General features: G+C 44.3%; 1 protein-coding gene across 1 annotated transcript in view; it reads left to right on the forward strand.

Moving 5' to 3' along the window:
* The window catches only part of LOC309558730 (dynein axonemal heavy chain 11-like), a gene marked incomplete at both ends in the record, with an annotated part of 1,130,439 nt that overhangs the window by 438,466 nt on the left and 675,162 nt on the right, over window positions 1-16,811 (forward strand). The window contains 3 exons of the mRNA XM_082261779.1: window positions 2,403-2,553; window positions 5,021-5,152; window positions 5,232-5,405. Of these exons, the coding sequence (XP_082117905.1) occupies window positions 2,403-2,553; window positions 5,021-5,152; window positions 5,232-5,405 (457 nt within the window). The remainder of the gene's footprint in view (window positions 1-2,402; window positions 2,554-5,020; window positions 5,153-5,231; window positions 5,406-16,811) is intronic.

Here is a 16,811-nt window from a genome sequence, read left to right on the forward strand (position 1 = left end):
ATTAGATTATTTGGTGATTTTTTACAGTATCTACATGGGGTTCTGCTTTAACTTCTTTTGAACCAATAGTCCTTTACAGCTTAGTAAACATTAGGAAGAGTTCCTTTAAGGGGTGTGTAGAGTAAAATTCTGGGTTCTTTCAAAGAAAGAATTAAAGAAGGTTCTTTTCTTTTAATTTCCTAAGGACAATGAGTGGGATAATAACTTTGAAATAATGCTCACTATTCTACTTTTTCTATATAAAAACGCATGGGTAATTGTGCCTACATGAAAATAGCTAAAAAGTTCCTGCTAAGTATTTCCATTGTGACTGCATTCGTCACAATCCGTTAGGTAATTATACTGTATATCGTATTAACCTATGTAGTGTATTTTTTAAACCATGAAATAGGACCATGTAGTTGAAAATGGAACCATTTAGAAAGTTTCAAAAGGGATGCAGAACATTTTAAAAGGAGTCAGGGTAATCATATAACCTATTAGGCTGAACCTATTAAAAAGAACATTATGAGTTAGGCATTCCATACTGTACTGTACAGACCTGGTGCTGGTTTTTATAATCTGGAGTAAAGGAAATTCTCAGTTACCCCAAGGAATCAAGCAAATTAAGTACAAAATATAAACAGGAGAAAAAACTTAATGGAAATTATCCTAAAGGGAACTTAAACTTAAAGGGAAAACTCTATCCATGTAGTTTCAATAAATAATTATTTTTGAGGTATTATTGCAAAGTTGCATAATAGTAACTTTTAGCAAAAAAAAAAAAAAAATATATATAGCTTATACAACTTCTACAAAAGCTATGTTATAATTTAATGTTATTAAAAAATGTAAAAAAATAAACATGAGCTACTGTAATTTTCTGTAAAATGCAATGCAACATGGCAACCTGGAGATATTTTGTACACCATTGGTGTACAGAACACCTCCGAAAACATAATTTGCTACTTGTTTGATTGGCTCACTGATTTTTCTAGCAGTCTGCACTAAGATATGCGTTTTTTTTCTCAACAAAAGTGGAGTTACTGTTTAAGTGATGGTCTGCTTAGAAAAAACTCTATCCATAGGTTTTTACTGAGATAAAAGCAGCATAAAGCATAATTAGTGTACAGCATAGCATTGCCTATCATCTCCTTTTGACAAGGATGTTTAATATTTCAACTAAACATCTATTATTTCCCCTAAAATCATATTGGACATTTTTTTTTAGCTTGCAGTATGTAAAGAAAACCTGTGGACTTATCTTGTAAACATATTTTTGTAGCAAGGGACTTCCCAGACTATATTTATATAAATACACAGTATAGTTTGTGGCACCATTAAACAGGCATAATCATAAAATGTACAAAGTTTGTTAAACAAATATTAAAAATATAAATGAGTACCATGCCGTATAAAAGTGGATGCCCCGAAAGAAGTCATGTATGACAAAATGCGTAGGAAGATGCCACAGGCTGATTTAATTGCACAACTGGAAGTGATCAGGACTTTTTTTTTTTATGCCAGCCAGACTTGAATTTTTAAGAGCAAACACCCTGTTGATGTTTGTAAATTATATTTACCTTTAAATAAAAGGTATTACTGTATTTTACATTATGTGGAGACTCTCACACACACATACTACCAAAAGTGCTTTCCAAAATGTACATGTGTAGAAGGAAACAAGTGTTAAAGTGGTTCTAAAGGCAGAAGATTTTTGTCTTAATGCATTTTAGGCATTAAGATAAAAACCTTCTGTTTGAAACAGCCTCCCTCAGCCCCCTAATACTTACCTGAGCCTCATCTAGATCCAGCGATGTTACACGAGGGACTCGGCTGTCTGGTCTCTCCCTTCTGACTGACTGAAACACAGCACCTGAAGCCATTAGATCCTGCTGCTGTCAATCAAAGTAATTAAGCCAAATATGATAGGTCAGCTGCTTGCTTTGGGGGCACTCAATAGAAGGGAGGGGCCTGGAGCGCTGACGAGGGACCCAAGAAAAGGAGGATCTGGGCTGCTCTGTGCAAAACCACTGCACAGAACAGGTAAGTATCATATGTTTGTTATTTTTGTATATTTTTATTGTTATTTTTAAACAAAAAAAAAAAAATGAGACTTTAGTATCACTTTAACTATAAATGATTAATTTCCTAATATAGCATGTTATTGTTTGCTTCCATAAACAACTAACTATAACATTCAAAACATTTAAATCTGTATCTTGTAATACAAATAGAACCTTTTATGGTATTACCAGCATGGGAGCACCTGCATTACAGAGGGTTCTGCTGCTCTTTTACTTTTGGAGTTGCAATTTTGTTTCCTATTTATTTGAGAACATTGAGGACATCTAAATTAAATGCAAATCCCACCACACATTATGGCTGTTCTCTGTGTCTGATTTCATTCCTTTTTTTATTAGCTACGTTACCAGCTGGATTGAGACTCGTCAGGCTCAGTCAGAAAAAGCAAATCTGACCATATTGTTTGATAAGTACGTTCCTTACTGCTTGGAGCAAGTGCGATGTAATTTAAAAACTATAACTCCAATCCCAGAAAACAGCATGGTACAGGTAAAAGCAATGCATTTTATTTTGTTTTGTGTTTTTTTTTCACCTTTTTAAAAATATGATCCTGGCACTCTGTGTTTAGAATGCCAGAAAAATGCAACATTTGGACATATTGGTTATTGGAGAATTAACATACCATGAGATTTAATAACATACTGCAAAATGGTAATTCTATGGAGATTTTCTGCATTGACCCGAAAAACATTGTGTACTTAAAACAAAACAGAAAAGGACTGTTGCTAACCCTGGAAATTTAGTTTGGATCCCGTAATTATCTTTATATCTGTGGGTGCCAGTAGAAACTTTAGATTGCTGTTTTTAGAACAAAGGTCAGTTTGCTGTGTTTTTTTTTTTTTTTTCTCCTACATTCATATTGCTTCCAGCCATTAAGGGTAGTCTATCATGGGGCTACTCCATTGCATTGGGGTTTCAAACAGCAGAAAATATCTTCTGGGTGGTCATCTTATGCAACACTGAGCTTAAAGTTGAGATCTTGAATTCAGATGTTCCACTTCATGTTTAGGTTTACATTATAAAAACATATTTAAATCATGTGACTTATGTATCATATATTTTCCATATTTAGTGCCAGTAGCTGCTTTTTTTTTTTTTATTTGTACAGCATAGTGCATTAAAAAAAAAAAAAGCGCTGGTCAAGGAGATTGAGAAAAAACAAGAGTCCACATCCAAAGGGAAGAGAGCCAAACTGATAAAACTTCTTATAAGTGAAAATAGAAAAGAGCCATCACCAGATTTAATCACTCTGACTTTTACCAGATAGCTATGACCATCATCACAAAGGTCACAGACAGCAAAGATCTTAAATCAGATATCGGTAACAGAGAAGATCCTCCCAGCGTTTTGTTCTGTGGTAATCTATCTCCTTCCTCATAGAATCCTCAGATCATGTGCGGGAAAAAGGCAAAACACCTCTCATAGTGCAGTACGATATGAACATTCCTCTGTTCCCCAATACAGACGGTAGTCACATCTCCTTTAATATGCATCTTGTATGTATGCAGGGGACATTGCTAGAGGCTCTCTCATTACATTCCAGTTCCCAGCATAACATTACCACCAGCTCAATAACTTCTTCTGTCCTCCTTGTTTACATTATAAAAACATATTTAAATCATGTGACTTATGTAATATATATTTTCCATATTTAGTGCCAGTAGCTGCTTTTTTTTTTTTTGTACAAAGTAGTGCATAGCCCACCTAGGAGTTGGCTTAAAGTGGTTGTAAACTCTCTGATATACCCAGTGAAGTGAATAGATTTAGGTGATACACAGAGATAAAGCAAATCCTCCCACATAAGTTGTACTTGTTTATTTGCAGCCATCTCTTCTATACATCCATTCAAAGGTGCAGATTTGTGATAAAAATCCTTCTGCGTCTGTGAGGAGCAGAGAGGAGGGGGTGGGGAAATGCAGTTACAGAGTGTAAGAGCTGATTGGAGGAAAGGGACCCCCCTCCTTCAAACACAGCACAGGAATAAATAGAGAAGTTGTGTGCTGAGCTCCCTCCCCATCACAAATCTATTTCATGTGTTGGGAAAACTTCTCAGAAGTGGCTCATTCTGATAACAGAGGAACAAAGCACCATAGAGAAATTATACTTAGAGCGTTGGAGTGAGACAAATAAACACTACAGATATGTGTTTTGTTCAGATTTAATGTCTGAGGTTTACAACCACTTTAAAGGCAAGAAGCCAGTCACCCTCACATTATGTTGCTTACTATGCTGAATATAATAAAAGGTTTCACACTGTCCCTTGCTTATAACTTCAACCTATTGTTGTTTGTGTATTTTCTAAACAAATAGTGTAAGTTTCATTTACTTTGGGTCCCTTTTCATAGAACCAAGCTAAAAGCAGAGTTAAGCCTAGTACTCACTACTAGTTTATATTGTTCAAACCATCGGGCTAAAGAAAAAAAAAAATGACAGCTCAAGTAGAAGCCACTGTACAGTACTAACAATCCAATGTTAGTACAGCAATCTCCCCTGCTGTTCTATTGTGTCCTCACAGGGGGACGTCCTCCCTGCCAGAACACTCCAGTCAGTGAATTTAGCCATTGGCTGAGAGCGCTGATAGGGAGCCGGTTGGCAGACCTTTTTTGGTCATGCCCCTTTGACAGAAGCCAGCTGAACAGCCAGCTTCTGTCGGACCAGCTGCAGTACACATGGGCTGAATGTCGGACGGTTTCTATTGAACCGGATGAAGCTCATGCATACTAGGCTTTAGTCTGCCCTAATTTCTTAGTCATTGGTTCAAGTTGCAATGACTTAAGTGGGTAACTGTCTCTTTTAGCTACCCCCAGACCCAAACTCTGTGTGTCCCCTAAAGCTGTGAGGATTGATTAAGGTAAGGTAATTGATTGATTTGAGTAAGGTAATTGTTGGGTTCCCCATAAGCTTATGGACATTACTTCACCACTGAAAGGTTTGTATTATTTGTTCCTTTTTGCAGACATTGTGTTCTTTACTGGACTGTCTTCTGACTGCTGAGAACACTCCTCCAGATTCACCTCGAGAACTTTATGAGATATATTTTGTTTTTGCCTGTGTCTGGTCTTTTGGTGGTGCTCTTTTTCAAGATCAGGTGAGAAATAAAATAGCATAACAAGTTGAAAATGAATAGGAACCATTTCATATTTATCATATCTTTTTTCTGTTTTCAGCTGCTTGATTACCGATTGCAGTTTAGCCGGTGGTGGAACAAAGAGATGAGAACCATCAAGTTCCCTTCTTATGGCACTGTCTTTGACTATTTCATTGACCCAGACACCAAAAAATTCACCCTTTGGACAGAAAGGATTCCAGAATTCGATTTGATTCCAGATATTCCTTTACAGGTGTGTATGAATTTTCATGATAAGAAAGTAAACAGAAAATGCTGCACTCATCTAAATGTAGGCTGTTTATTAGGGCTGCGCATCTTCACTTACCTCACGATTCGATGCCATTACGATTATTAGGGTCGCGATTCGATACGATTCGATTCCGGGATGCATCACGATGCATCACGATTACTGCCCAATGCCCATGCCCAGCCCACTACCCAATGGTTTTCAAAACTTTATCAAAAAAAAACAAACAATCAAGCAGTCACAAATAAAAGAATCCTTTTTATTTTCATTTGCTTCAAAGGACACTTTCCTGGACCCTGTCATGGCCTGCAAGCCCTGCATACTTTAGTGCACTTGCACTGCAAACATATAGGAAGGTCTGAAAATGCAAACAGCATAGCAGAGACAGACAACAACACTAGTATTTTACTAGAAGTAACAGTAGAATTAGTAAAAAACTGTAGTAGTGCAGTTTACTGCTTCATAAAAGAAAATATTAATATAAGCCAGGCCTACCACCATTTAAAGTACAACTAAAGGCAAAACTTTTTGGATTTTGGATAAAGTTTGGCCTATAGTTGTACTTTAAAGGCAAGCCAAGATAGAAGAAGCCAGCCAGCCAGCCAGCCAGCCAGCCAGCCAAGCTAATATTCTTGTGAAAATGGTCATCATAAATTCCCACAAAACATTATATATAAATCCTTTTATGTGAATATGCATTGCAATAAATTCCAGGTGTGCCATAACCTGTCCTCTACAAAACAGAGCACTTCCTGACTAGTAGCAAACATCAAGGGTGAACCTGGCAATAGTGCACTGCTGCATAACTTCCATGTTCACCGTGATGTTTGTTTCCCTCTGCAACTGCCAGTCAACACAAGTGAGTTGATGGATTGGCTGCTAGAGGGGAGTTACAAATATAAGCTTTAAGCTTATCAATTCACTTATGTCACTTTTATGTCACTTACTTTACAAAAAACGTTACCTGTCCTGCAGACAGTCTCTGTCTCTACCACGATTAAACCCAACTGAAGCCAAGCCAAAGCCACCATTAGAGGAAGGAAAACCCTTGACAGAGTAAATCATCAACTGAAGCTTAAACCTTGAGTAAATCTTCATGGGATCACAAAAAAACACACAACACGATTGTCTGCATCAGAATCATGAGAACTGAAGAAAGGTTTGGCATTGGCACACTGGTACAACTCAAGGCATATAGGTTAGGTCAGGTTTGTGTGTATTTGTGATCCAGTAAAGATTTAATCAAGGTTTTACGCTTCAATGTATGATTGATTTAATCTTTCAAGGATGTCCTTTCCTGTACCGTGGCTGCCTGGCTTGCCTTCAGTTGTCTAGATACACTTTTACCTTTAGTATTTGTTTGGTTGAGGGAACCCCCTACACTTGCTATTGCTACAGAGTACAACAGACCAGCAGACAGACATGCGTTGCAATAAATTCCAGGTGTGTGCCATAACCTGTCCTCTACAAAACAGAGCACTTCCTGACTAGTAGCAAATATCAAAGGTGAACCTGGCAATAGTGCACTGCTGCATAACTTCCATGTTCACCGTGATGTTTGTTTCCCCCTGCAACTGCCAGTCAACTCAAGTGAAGTGAGTTGATGGCTGCTAGAGGGGAGTTATACAAATATAAGCTTAAGCTTAAATAATTATCAATTCACTTATGTGAATGGACCATTTTTGAAAACAAGCCATTCTCCATCTCTCCAGTGCCAGAAAAGCTGTAAAAAATATAAAATGTTCCAGGTTCACTGCGATTGTGTTTGCCCCTGCCATTGCCAGTCAACTAAACACAGTGTGTGTGTGTCGTGACTCGTGACAACTCAAAAGCTTATACGCAGCCTCAGCATCAACTCAACACACACACACACACACTGTGTGTGTGTGTTGAGTTAATGCTAGAGCTGCGTTATAAGCTCTTGAGTTGTCACGACAGTCAGTCAGTCACGTTACAGAAAGAAAACTTTACCTGCACTGCACTGAGCAGCACTCTACCATGTCGATTACATCTGTAACTGAAGCCAAGCTAGCCAACAAGCCACCATTAGAGGAAGGAAAATCCTTGAGGAAATCCTATGGGGGTCACATTCACAAACTCACAAATATAGTATATTACACAAGAATCCACAATTGGTGTATTTATTTGTGATCCAATAAGATAAGATTTACTCGAGGTTAAGCTTCAAATGTACAAGTTATTTCTCTCAATGATTTTCCTTCCTATAATGCTGCACCGTGGCTGGCTTGGTGTCAGTCAGTTGTCTAGAAGAAAATACACTTTAATATTATTTATTTGGTTGAGGGTTAAATGAACCCCTGCCTACTTGCCTAGACACTTTTAGTGTGAAGCAACGGAACGGATTATGGATTGGAAATGGACACATTGGACAGGACAATCTTCAAAAACAAACCATCAGTGCTATAAAGCTATAAAACAAGACTGGTGATGTGACTGACTGGTGACTGGCGGCAGACTGAATTAGTAATTACTAATTCATTAAAAACATGAATTATTAATTATTTCAGTGCTTAGCATTTGGGAACATGTAGGTTTTTCTGTAAGAACACTAGATGATCCACATGCTCAGGTTTAAGACTGCTTCTTTTCGCTGTTATAACATCTCCTGCAGTAGAGAAAACCCGCTCTGCAGATACACTTGTACCTGGGATACACAAGTAGTGCTTTGACAGCTGAGAGAGGAGGGGGAATATGACCTCATGCTCACGCCACCATTTTAAAGGGTCCTCAGTGAGAGGCAGAGGTGGGGCTTTACAATATTTTTCCATTTCGTCTTCTGCCTTGGCATAGGGGGCCTTAGGTTCTATTGCACCATCAGTGAAAGACTGCCCCAGCAAAGTCATGAGCAGCGATGTTGTGGCCTTTTTTTTGGGAGGAGAATGGCTGTCCTCAATGGGTGTTGTTTCTTCTTCCACAGTTGCTTTTTCCCTAGGCACTTCATCCACATTTGTCCTTCTATTAGATGTAATCTGTGTGTTTGAACAAAAGATAATAGTATAAGAAGAGCTGAACTGACTAAGAGTGTGATTCATTGATGAGGTGTGGGAAACTGCACGGTAATCCATACCATACAGTTCCACTTCCCACACCGCATCAGTGAATCAGGGCATGTTATTACACAACACAATGTAGCTGAGCTTCTAGCTGTCTGGCAGGAAACATGATGAAATTCTAATTACCTCCAAAGATGCAGCCTCCTCAGTCACTCCTCTGTATATCTCCGATCTCTCCTCCTCTGTGAGAATAAAAGGCAGTCCTTTAAAGCGAGGATCCAGTGCAGAGGCTGTATGAAGGATCTTCTTCTCTGCCTCACTGCTGTACCTCTTCAGGAGATCTGTTTTGATGGCATTCTTGATCTCATGGGTCATGGCTGTGTCTCCCATGGTGTCTGTCATGCTCTGGAGCAGTTGTGCATTTAGAGGGGCAATGAGAGACACTGTTGGGTTGCGCTCTTCTGACATCAGCAAGGTTGCATCCTTCATTGGCTTTAATGCACTCACAGCGTCCTCTGCATTTGACACATCTGTTTCATTGAGAGTGCAGAGATCAGACTCTCCTTTTCTGACTTCTGGAGACAGCAAGGTGGCACAAACTGCGGGTTTTTGTTCTAAGAACCTCTCGACCATGTCATATGCGCTGTTCCATCTTGTTGGCACATCAGTTATTAGCTTATGATTCTTCAGGCCCAGACATTTCTGTTTCTCTTTTAGACAGTGGCTTGCTCTAGTGCTGCGATGGAAGAATGTGGATATTCGTCGCACTCTGGCGAGAAGCCTGGAGAGCGTGGCCCCTTTCAGTGCCCACTGACATGCAAGATTGAGTGTATGGGCAAAACATTTAACATGAGGAAATTAACCAACTTGAGCTGCAACTATCATGTTCGCCGCGTTGTCGGTCACAAGCACTACAGATTTATCAGACAGCTGCCATTCTTCCACGACATGAGACAGTAGCTCTGCCAGATGAGCACCTGTGTGAGACTCATAAATGGCTCTTGTTTGCAACACATGTGACAAGACCTGCCAGTCCTTAGTAACGTAATGTGCTGTTATTGTAACATAGGACTCCGTTGTGACTGAAGTCCATGAATCACACGTTATTGCGACTCGACTGGCTTGGTTCATTGACGCAAGTACCTGAGCTTTGGTGTCGTGGTAGAGTGCAGGTATAACGTTTTCTGTAAAGTGACTGCGTGATGGGATCTTTTAACGTGGCTCTAGCGTCTTCACAAGGTAGCGAAACCCGGCATTGTCCACAACTGAGTAAGGCCGTAGGTCCTTGGCGATGAAAGCTGCCACAGCTTTGGTTAGTTTCTTCCCTTTTTCTGAGTTGGGTGGATAAGTTGACAGTATGGCATCAATTCTTGGCTGATCTTGGTCTAGCAGTCTTTCCTTGGCAGTGGTGGCACTGCTGGTGGCGACAGGTGTTACTAACTCAGAGTGAAAATGGCTAACATGGTTTCTCAAGTTCGTAGTATTCCCTAGGTATTTAATTTTTGTGTGACAGGCTTCACATACGGCGTGTGTCTTGTCCAACTCACGCTTCCCTGTGTGTTCGTAAAATCCGAAATGTGCCCAGATGTTTGCTCTTAAAACGCTAGGTGCATTTTTTATCTCTCGATCTTTTTCTCCTTCTGCCATTACCATACTACCACGTATGTGACGGAGACGGATGACGTAAGTTGCCAAACTCTGTCAGTGTTTAAAAAAAAAAAAAAAAAAAAAAAAACTTGTAAACTAAGCCGCAACAAGTCAACCAAGCAACATCTTTCATAAAATATGACTGTCTGTCTGTCTGTCAGACTCCCTTATGCATGCACTGAGCCAAAACCCCCGGGGCCCCCCCTTACCCCACAGCTGCCTGTGACAGTGACACTGACAGAGACCCCCCTCCCCCCACAGCTGAGCTGACACTGCAGCCTGACACACTGACAGAGACCTGGATGTCCCACACCTTCCCCAATCCCCCACAGCACTGACAAACACTGAGAGTGAGTCCCCCCCCCTTGCCCAGACCCCCACAGCTGACACTGACAGAGACCTGGATGTCCCACACCTTCCCCACTCCCCCACAGCACTGACAAACACTGAGAGTGAGTCCCCCCCCCTTGCCCAGACCCCCACAGCTGACACTGACAGAGACCTGGATGTCCCACACCTTCCCCAATCCCCCACAGCACTGACAAACACTGAGTGAGTCCCCCCCTTGCCCAGACCCCCACAGCTGACACTGACAGAGACCCCCAGGCCCCCACTGACACTCAGAGAGAGCCCCCTGGCTGCCAGACTGCCACAGCAGAACAGTACCCCCGGGCCCCGACCGACCGTCCCCTGTCCCAGCCCCCCCCATCACAGACATCCCCCAGAGATACAGATGAGACCCCCATGAATGATTACACAATTATTTGTTCGGACTACATACCTGCTGTGTGACTGTGTGGGTTGTTGTGCACTGCATTGCAGAGGAGGACAGGTGCTGTGCTGCTCTCTGGGCTCTGTGGCGGGCGGCTGGCGTCACTGGCAGTGGCGTGGCGGCTGGGCCTGTCGGCTACGGTGAGGTGAGGCTGGCGGCGCTGGCTGGCTGCGATGGGGACGCACTTGGGGCTCCTGTGTGTGGAGTGTGGACTGGCTTGTGGCTTGACTGGCTGGCTGGCTTCTTGGCTGCAAGACCGCAGGTGGGACGCCGATACACGCGGGGGATGTCTTGCTGCGCCTTGGCCCGGGTCAAAGAGACGGAAGGGGAGGGGCGGAGCCTTTTTATTAAGCTCCCGCCACTAACCCACCAATCAGCTGACGATCTTCTGATTTTTTCTCCCTTGCGCGATAGGGCGTGGCCACGGCTGATGACATCATTTCCTAATCGATTATGCCGGCAACCCGCATCGATGCAGAATCGCGAAGGGTCGAATCGCGATGCATCGATCTTTCGATTATATTCCGCAGCCCTACTGTTTATTAGAAGTGGAATACAAGTAACGCATTAACTGCATATGATGAAGACCAGGCATGTCACTAAGGTGATAATGTCCCCAGTATAGCGGCTCCAATTTGCAGAGTTTGATAGGCAAGCTGCTAGTCTGGTATGCAGAGGTCGTCAAGCAAGTGGCTGGTTACTGCATCCTCTGGCTGGGAGTTCGCTGGGGAGCTGTGTGGGGAAGTTGACAGGCTGTGGTGCGGAACGCAAGCCGACCTTGGCAAGGCTTAGCTGAAGGTATGAATAGCTTTAAATACCTTCACATTCATTGATTATGCATAAATAGGTTTGAAGGTAAACAAAGCCATTTATTTGAATTTGTAAAGCTGAAGTAAGGACAATGGTGACTGACCACTGTACTCAGATCATTCAGAACTATGAATGGATTTGATAACAACCACGAATCCATTCATAATAAAAATAATAAAATAAAAAAATAGAAACCTAAAATAACTTTTATGACTTTTAGGGTACATTCATACCAATGACTGCATTAGAACACAGCAGCTGGTGTATGGTATGATGACAGCATAGCCAATGCACCAATTACAAGGCATTATTCTTACATAGTTACATAGTTACATAGTAGTTGAGGCTGAATAAAGACACCAGTCCATCTAGTTCAACCTGTACAGGTGTGTGTGTGTGTGTGTGTCAGTGGCCTGATCATTTCCCATAACCCTGAATGTTGTGATCTGTGAGATGCACGTCCAAGAGTCTTTTAAAAGTAGCCATACTCCCTGCAGCTACCACCAATTGTGGAAGAGAGTTCCACATTCTCTTTTCACAAAGGTGCTTTATTAAACAAGTTCAAGCATATAACAATAGTATCAGTCAGTCAACAATAGAGTACGGAGATTGACAAGAACCACATTCTCACCACCCTTACAGTGAAGAACCCCTTACGCAGCTTAAGGTTAAACCACCTCTCCTCTTCTGTTCTGTAAACTTTATTAAAATGCCACACAATGACATTTAATTTAGTCCTATTGGCCTAAGCATGATGTGAGGCAGTTGATTGCCTTGCACTGCACTGAAAAAGTGGTGCATCCAGTCTTTCTTTCAGCACACACCACCACAACACAATGACGTGAACCCGCCAGATAGGAGGCAAGGCATTTCACCTTGTCTTGTGGTAGGACTGCGTTGGAATAGCCACCCAACGAAGTACTACCGCACCTGGTGTGAATCTACAGTCAAAAATTCTTGCAAATAGCAAACTTTTAATACTTAAAGAGACATTAACACAAGCATATGCCCAGTGTTAAAACTGTGCACTTCCAGGTCAATGCAAAACCTGACTGGCAGTTCAGGAACTGCACAGTGATTTTAACAAAGCGAGGGACCGCTGGGCATAGGATTCCCTAAGCTTGGACATCATAACCGGCGGGTGGGGGCGGGGTTGGGGAGCAGTTTAGCATCTTTGCCAGTGGTGCTGGATGACCTTGTCCCCAGCACTGCATTTGACCTATTACAGAAAAACAATGAATCTACTGGCAGGTTCAACAGATAGTAAAACTTCCAGCAACATCACTTTTTTGCAGGCTCACAACATTAAAGCTGGCCATAGTTGGATTGTACAGACATGAGGTAGAAGAAAAAATCCTCCCAGCTGTGCTAAATTTTCCTTGACTGACACAGCTTCATATCTTCTTTGACCCTTTGGTTATGCTGCTCTCCATAGGATTAGGACACTAGGCGGAAAATTTTTTACTACGCCCATAGGGCCGTCCTAGGGGGTACACTCCCACTTCCTGCTATAGGTTTCTTTCTGCCTAGTCAGGAGTAAGGACCTAGTTCCTTGCTGGGATCTCTGGTCCTAGCATTTTTCTTTTTGAAAAAAAATTTTTTTCTTTTATTATTTTCTGAACTACAATCACGTCTGTTCCAGTGAGAACTACAATCAACTGCTGCACTGGGTGGCACACTGGATATCCTAGAGCCTTACGGTCTTCCAAGTCCTGCCAGTGATTTCGACCAGACTGCAGCTTTGTGCTAGGTTGGCCGCGATATAGCCCCACTGGACGAGGGCTGCCCAGCGAGTTAAACCTTTCATGAGGATGCATAGCCCTGGTCATGACCCGAGTCGCAACGTAGCTCTGGCCTGTATCACCCCCATTCCAGGATGGTGCTGTGGTCTGCCCGGTTCCAAGGTGTGGTGAGTAGTGTCCCCCCTTCCCTCTGGTGAATGCTTGGGGTGGATGGGCCTCTTTTTGGGTTGGTAGGCCCCCCATATGTCCTTCCTTCCCAAACGGCACTCCTCCTCACTATTGAGGCTCCCCTCTGCCCTGTCTCTTTCACCAGCTCCCCCCCTTGCCCTCCCCCCCCGGTGGCCATACCATTTACATGTATTGGGGTGTTCAGTGGTAATGAGGCTGGAGGGAGGGGCGTGACGCCAGCTAACCACTCCTCAAAAATTCTGGAGTTTTGGTCCTGGTGGGGGTTCCTGCCAGGGTCCCCCTTGCTGGTTCCTAATGGTGTCGGCGGCCATGTTTGTGTAGCTCGATTGCCATGTTTTGGTAGTTTCCCACTGATCTCAATGCGGCAGCCATTTTCTTGTAGACTGTGTAGCGGTGATTGGCGGTGGGCCTCTAGTGGCAGTGCCTGCGCTTCCTTTTCCTCTCTGATCTCCGCACGGCTTGCAGTTTGGTGCTCTGTGTCCCTCCTGAGCAGGTGATGGTGAGTCCCTGCGGGTGTGTAATGCTCCCTCTTTCTGCTATAGCAGTGTTTTTGGTGCGCTGGGACCTGTGGTGCCACTGGTACAGCGGTGGGGAGGATTTTCACAGCGATTTTTCCAGATTTTGCTAGTGGTCCCCAGATTAACTATGGAGTCCCTGGAACATATGTCACCACCTGACCTACTCTCAGAAGCTGAGGGACCATGGTTGGGATACCTAAGCATTTTGCTAGGAGATATCTTTTTGAAGAGTGCCTTTTAAAGAAACTGACAGTTCTTCCGGTGGTGGATTCTCCTGTTTCCAGGTTAAATAAAGCCACACTAATGCCGGTGGATGATTCTCTGTCCTTTAAAAACCCGTTGGACAAGAGAGCTGAGTCTCTGGTCTGATACCTTTTTTTACCAAGGCCGGTTCAATTTTAAAAGTCTTGGTCTCCCCGTCCTTAATGGAATGGGCAAAGCTTCTGCACCAGGATTTGGAAGGGGGGTCAGCATCCTCCTGAGCTGACGGAGCTGGCAGGTCAGTTAGTACAGGGGTTACAGTATATCTGTGATGCCTCTCTGGATGTGGTTCCTTTAGCCTGCAGTGTGTCTGTGACAGCTGTGACTCTTCACCGTATGATTTGGCTGAAATGATGGTCTGTGGACCAGGCTTCCAAAAAGGTGCTGACCCATCTCCCCTTTGTAGGAGACAGCCTGTTCAGAGCTTCTATGGAAGAGCTCATTAGAGGTCTTACGAGAGGTAAAAGTACCCTGTTTCCACAGGTCACCAAGAGCAAAGAGCCTCGTCGCAAGTGTGGTCCTTTCTTCTCGGCTCACAAACCACCTTTTTGTTCTGCGGGATCGCAGGACAAGGGATCAAAATCTGCCTTTACTTTGTGGGAGGTTCTAAGAGACCCTGGTCTGGTAAGCCAAAAGCGGTTTCCACTGGTCCCGTAGACAAGTCTACCTCTGCCTGAAGGGGCGCCCTCACCCATACTGGGGTGGGAAGATGTCTTTGCTTCTTTCCAGACCCGTGGACCTCTTTCATTTAAGACAAATGGGACCACGAGTTGATTCAGTCCAGATACAAGCTCGAGGTTCGGTCCTTGCCTCCGGCATGGTTCTTCCCTTCCAACTTGCGTCTGTCCCCGGATCGTCTGCAAGGCCTTCTCGGGGCGGTACAGGATCTGCTATCACAAGGAGTCATTGTACCAGCTCCAGAGTTGGAACGTTTTCAGGGGTTTTATTCAAACCTATTTACTGTCCCGAGGAAGGAAGGTCTGTCCAATCTTGGATCTCAAGGCCCTGAACCGCTTTGTGCGGATTCAGAAATTTTGGATGGAGTCCATTCGCACGGACATGCGATATTCATGAAGGGGATATTCTGGCTTCTATCAATATCAAGGACGCTTACCTTCATATCAAGGGCGGAGCAGCAGCAAGCAGCGAGGGAGCTGTGTGGAGCTGTGTTGAGGAAGAGCCAGCTGTGACACGTGCGGGAAAGCTGCACTAGGAAACCGGGCACGGGTGCAGAGGACCTCGGGGACCGGGACAAAGAGTGGTGGCAGCGGCGGCGGAGGACGGACACCGCATAGTACTGTGGAGAGAGGAGGTCACCGGAAGCAGAGGAGGAGACCGCACGGTACTGTGGAGAGAGGGGGTGACCAGAAGCAGAGGAGGAGGAGACCTTTCCTGGAAGCAGAGGCAGTGTGTGAGGCAGCAGCTGCAAGCAAGGCAGGGGGAGAGAGCTGGGTGACTGCGCTCTGCGACTGATAGTGATCTGTGACTGACTTACCGTGCTCTGCGACTGTCTGACCGTACTCTGTGACTGACAGCTCTGCGACTGTCTGACCGTGCTCTGCGACTGTCAGTGCTCTGCGACTGACAGTGCTCTGCGACTGACAGCGTTCTGCGACTGACCGTGCTCTGCGACTGACCATGCTCTGCGACTGACAGTGCTCTTTGACTGACAGCGCTCTGCGACTGACGTCCTCTTCGACTGACGGCGCTCTGGGACTGACCGTGCCCTGCGACCGACCGTGCTCTGCGACTGACAGCGATCTGCTACCAACTGTGCCCTGCGACCAACCGTGCCCTGCAACTGACCGTGCCCTGCGACTGACCGTGCCTGACTGCGACTGACCGTGCCTGACTGCGACCGACCGTGCCTGACTGCGACTGACTGTGCCCCGCGACTTACTGTGCCCCGCGACTGACTGTGCCCCGCGACTGACCGTGCCCGCGACTGACTGTGCCCCGCGACTGACCGTGCCCTGCGACTGACCGTGCCTGACTGCGACTGACCGTACCTGACTGCGACTGACTGTGCCCTGCGACTGACTGTGCCCTGCGACTGACTGTGCCCTGCGACTGACTGAGTGCCTGGGAGGACTGGTAAGTATCTTAGCGACTGGTGAGTATCTTAGCGACTGATGAGTATCTTAGCGACTGGTGAGTACTAGGGATGATCGAACGGTTCGGGTCGACCATCGGTTCGACCCGTACATTGACTGTTCGAAATTCGGCCCAATTCCGAACTTTTTGCGGAAAAAGTTCGGAATTCGGCAACCAGAACCGACCAAAATGCAATGGGACAGGAACTGGGCTTTAAAAGCCTGTGATTGGACCAGAAACATTAGTAAAAGCCAATTGAGGGGGCAGGAGGATGCTAGGAATGTGATTGGAGTGACTAGGGGGTCCAGAGGCCAATCAGTAGTGAATACGCCCCCCAGTATATA

Source organism: Pelophylax lessonae, assembly GCF_965119305.1.
Source record: "Pelophylax lessonae genome assembly, chromosome: 6".
Classification (NCBI taxonomy): domain Eukaryota; kingdom Metazoa; phylum Chordata; class Amphibia; order Anura; family Ranidae; genus Pelophylax; species Pelophylax lessonae.